Source organism: Colius striatus, chromosome 2 (assembly GCF_028858725.1).
Source record: "Colius striatus isolate bColStr4 chromosome 2, bColStr4.1.hap1, whole genome shotgun sequence".
In the NCBI taxonomy this organism is placed as follows: Eukaryota; Metazoa; Chordata; class Aves; order Coliiformes; family Coliidae; genus Colius; species Colius striatus.
Genome location: NC_084760.1, coordinates 70,110,200 through 70,114,937, shown reverse-complemented (window position 1 = coordinate 70,114,937; position 4,738 = coordinate 70,110,200). Strand labels below are relative to the sequence as shown.

The window sequence follows — 4,738 nt, the reverse complement described above, 5'->3', positions numbered from 1 at the left end:
ATCGCTCAGCAATTAACATCACAGGCAAAACAGACTTGGGGAGAAAAAAAGACTTGATTTATTAATAAACTATAAGAACAGGGTTATGAGAAATAAAACTGAATCTTAAAACATCTCCCCTACCTTTCTCTCCCCCTCTCCTTCTTTTCCCCCAAGCAGTGCAAGGGGTGGGGATGGGTGTTGTCATTTCATTACAGATGGACTTTGCCACTGCTTCTTCTCAGGGGGAGACCTCCTCACACTTCCCACTCTTACAGTTTGGGGTTCCTCCCTACAGGAGATAGTCCTTCCTGAACATCTCCAATGTGGGTCCTTCCCATGGGCCACAGTTCTTCACAAACTGCTCTGGCATGGGACCTCCCATGGGGACAGCTCCTCACACCCTGCCCCAACGTGGGTCAATCACCAGGAGAACAGTCCTTCAAGAACACACTGCTCCAGTGTGAGTGCCTTACAGGATCACAAGTCCTGACAGCAAACTTGCTCTGGCATGGGCTCCTCTCTTCCCACAGGCTCCCAGGTCCTGCCAGGAACTTGCTCCAGGACAAGCTCTCAACATTCACCCTTCTCTGCCTTCTCTTCTCCAGGCTAAACAGCCCTGGATCTCACAGCCTTTCCTCCTCAGAGGCATGTTCCACTCCCCTGATCATGTTGGACCGCTGGACTCTGTCCAACAATTCCCTATCTCTCCTGGACTGAGTAGTCCAGAACAGGACACAGGACACATTTAACAGACTTTTTTGGGAAGAAATTGTTCCTCATCTACAGTATAAACCTACCCTGGCACAACTTAAGGCTGTTTCCTCTTGTCTAGCCTCTTAGGAGTAGAGATCTACCCCCTTACCTGGCCACAGCCTCCTGCCACGTAGTTGTAGAAGTTGATCATGTCTCCCCTCAGCCTCCTCTTCTCCAGGCTGAACATCCTCGGTTCACCCTCATTCTCTAGACCCTTCCCCAGCTCTGGTGCACCTCTCTGGACACACTCCAGCACCTCAATGTCCTTTTTATAGTGAAGGGCACAAAATTGAACACTATTCGAGGTGTGGCCTCACCAGCGCCAAGTGCAGGGGATAGTCACTGCTCTGGTCCTGTGAACCACACCAGTGCTGATAAAAGCCAGGATGCCATTGTCCTTCTTGGCCATCTGGGCACACTGCTGCCTCATGTTCACTTGCTGTCACAATCCTCCCCCAGGACCTTTGCTCCCCAGCCACTAAACTCTCTTGGGTCAATCTCAAAGTAACCAAAACACCCATCAGGGTCCTACACTGGGGTCCCCCACACACCTCTATGGTGTGGGGCAACCAGGTCCCCAACCCGAGAGGCCTCCTGGAGCCCTCCCTGCCCAGTGGCCATGCCACTGCTCCTCACCCAGGGGATACCCTAAGTTCTGGTGTCTACCCCCTGTGTGACCCCTTCCGCCCCCGTGGTTTTCCTGTTATCTTCCTCTTGCGTCTACATTTCCTGCCCAGGGGTGGGTGGAGAGGATGTGGCACCTAACAGTCACTGTGGCCAGTGACAGGGACAACAAATAGCCACCAGCCAGACCAGAGGCTCACGAAGGGACATGTGAGTCCTCAAGGTACAGGAGGGAAGACTGAGGGGTGGGAGGGCCCAGGGAGGGGACATACACTTGAGAGATCTGAAGGATGGCGAGCTGGAAGTTCTGGAGGGTGACTGGGAGGTTTGGAAGGGGAAATTGGGAGATCTGGGTGGACAACAGATGGCAACTGGGAGGTTTGATGGGGGGAGAAAATGGGTGGTGGGCCACTGGAAGGACTGCGAGGCAACTGGAAGGTCTGAGTGGGCAACTGGGATTTAAGTGGGAGGGTTGATAGAGGCAGCTGGGTGGTGTGGTGGCCCAGTGGGAGATCTGGGATGGAGATGTGTGCAGTTGAGAAGTCTGAGAGATGCCAAGATGGAAGGAAAGAGGTGATGGGGATAAAGGAGAACAACGAGATGTGGGACAATGGGGAGAAGGAAAGAAGAGTGGGAGGATGGATGGGGAGGGGACTGGGATGGGGTGAGATGGGAGGCATGAAAGGATGAAGAGAAGGAGGAATGGAGGAAAAGATGGAGAGATGGAGGGATGAAAAGATAGTGGGAAGGAGAGATGAAGGGATGGAGGAAGGGATGGAGAGATGGAGGGATGAAGGAGTGAAGGGATAGAGGAAGGAATGGGGGAAGAGATGTAGGGAAGGATTGAAAGATGGAAGGAAGGATTGAAGGATGAAGGAAGAGATGGGGGAGGGGTGGAGGGAAGGAAAGATGTTGGGAGATGAAGGGATGGAGGAGCTGAGAAATGGAGATGGAGGGATGGAGGAGTGGAAGGATGGAGGCATTGAGAAAGGGATGGAGGGAAGGATGGAAGGATGAAGGAGGGGATGGGGGGATGGAGGGAGGGATGGAAAGATAGAGGGAGAGATGGAGGGATAGAGAGATGGAGAAAGGGGTGAGGGAATGAGATGTACTCTTTCTCTGGAGAATCCTATGTCTTCTTCTCTCTACAGCCCCTCCTTCCCCCCGCCATGTCCTGGTCCCCCACCAATGCTTCGTTGCCTCCCAACACGACGTTGGGTGCCATCCCCGGTGCAGCCGTGGGGCTGACGCTGCTAGCGGCCGCGGTGGCGGTGGGACTCCCAGGCAATGCCTTGGTCCTGTTGAGTTGCATGGCCGCCCGTCGCTGCAGCGTCCCTGTACTCCTCATTTCCCACCTGGCCATGGCCGACATCGTCACCCTCCTCACAGGCCCCGTCTACCTCCACGCCCTCAGTGCCGGCCAGTGGCGTATGGGCTCGGCCGTGTGCCGCGGCTGCCACTACCTCTGCGCTGCTGCCATGTACGTCAGCGTCTTCCTCATTGCCCTGCTGGGCCTGCACCGCTGTGCCGCTGTCTCCAGCCCGGCCACGGCTGCGCTGGTGGCTGCCGGGAGCCGCGCGGGCCGCTGGGCTCACGGGGCAGCCGCCGTGACATGGGTGACGGCGCTGGCCTTGGCCATCCCAGCCGCTGTGTTCCGGCGTGTGGAAGGAGGGCAGTGCCGGCGGGCGCACGGCACAGGAGCCCGGCTGCTGCTCCACAACCTCCTCGAGACCATCTTGGGTTGGGCTTTGCCGTTGGCCGCCGTGGCCACAGGCTACGGGCTGCTGCTGCGGCGCTTGCGACAGACCCGCTTGGCCCAGCGCAGCCGCACCTTCCGGCTGGTGGCCGCCGTGGTGGTGGCCTTCGCTGTGGTGTGGGGGCCCTACCATGTGGCTAGCATCTTGGAGGTGGTTGTAGCCCTGCAGGGCGGTGGCAGGGCCCTGGAGGCGGCTGCCAAAGCCCTGCGGCCGCCGGCCACCGCTCTGGCCTTCCTCAGCAGTGCCATCAACCCGCTCCTGTACGCGTGTGCAGGCCAGAGGCTGCGCCACGGCACCACCAGGATGCTCCTGCCCCGGTTCCTGGAGCTCTCGGCCGTGACAGGCAGCTCCCGTGGGACACTGGCCAAAGACAATCCACGGGGCAGGAGGGGAGGGGAGGAGCAGGGGACGAGGGGAGAGGGCGGAGAGGAAGGTAGGGAGGGGGATGGGGGGGTGGAGAGGGGGTGAGAGGATACTGTGGGGGCCCAGATGTAAACCTCTCCCTCCCTGTGATCCTCCAACCCTCATCGTCTGTCAGTCCCTCTCCCCATACCTTCCTCTTCTCACCACTCCAGCCCTCCCTTGTTACCCCTATTTCTTCATCCCTCCAACCATCCTCCTCTTCCTCCAAGCCTCTCTCCATCCCTGCAGACCTTCCTCCTTCTCTCCCTCCACACATCCATCCTTCCTCTAACCTTCCTCCCTTCTGCCATCTCTCTATCCATGCCTCCCATCCTCCTTCCTTTCTTTCATCCTTTCCTCCATCCAACCTTCTTTCCATCCTTCTCTCCATCCCTCACTGCTCTCTCCATCCCTCCACCTCCTCCTCCATCGAAGAATGTCCCTCTCTCCATCCTTCCTGCCACCCAACTCTCCCTCTCTCCAGCCATCCCCCCAATCTTCCTTCCCTCCCTCTCTCTATTCCTCTAACCTTTCCTTCACTCCCCGGCCACCAGTTGCTCCCTCACCACCAGTTCCTCCCTCCCTCTCCCTCCCCACCATTGTCACCCACCACAAAGGAGAAACCTGACACTGAAGTCACTCACACCACATGTCACTGTGTCCTCTCTGATGTAATTGCATCCCCTCTATCTCACCGTGGGAGGGGGCTCAGGGGTGAGGGACATACAACATTGTGGGAGGTCACAGATGAGGCAAGGGGTCACCGAGGGGGGGTCACTGGGGATCACCAGGGGTGTCACTTGGGCCCATAATCTCATATAGACCCCGCAGCACCCCATAACCTCATACAGATCCCATAGTGTCCCACAACCTCTCACAGATTCCTGAAGTCCCCACAGCCTCTTAACACACCTCATAGGGCCCATAACCTCTCACAGACCCCTTATGGCCCCACAACTTCTCACAGACTCCCATAGTGCCCACAACCTCTCACACACCCCATAGCACCCCCACAACCTCATATAGACACCATAGCACCCCACATAGATCCCACAGAGCCCTTCCTGCCCCAAGCCACCCACTACCCCACAGCGCCTTTTCCCTGAAGTCATGTGTCTACCTGCCCGTGGGTCAATGGCCGTGGGGCTGATGGGTTAATGATTGACCCCCAACCGCTCATCTGCTGCTGCCGACCCCAACTGCCCCACACAGATGCTGCC

The 4,738-nt window shown here is 57.5% G+C and overlaps 1 protein-coding gene across 1 annotated transcript; it reads left to right on the top strand.

Annotated features, from left to right (window-relative positions):
- Window positions 1–1,517: 1,517 nt before the first annotated feature.
- Window positions 1,518–3,584, top strand: LTB4R (leukotriene B4 receptor). The gene is made up of 2 exons (XM_061989622.1): window positions 1,518–1,582; window positions 2,511–3,584. The coding sequence occupies exon 2, from the start codon at window positions 2,529–2,531 to the stop codon at window positions 3,582–3,584; it is 1,056 nt and encodes a 351-aa protein (XP_061845606.1). The 5' UTR covers window positions 1,518–1,582; window positions 2,511–2,528.
- Window positions 3,585–4,738: the final 1,154 nt, after the last annotated feature.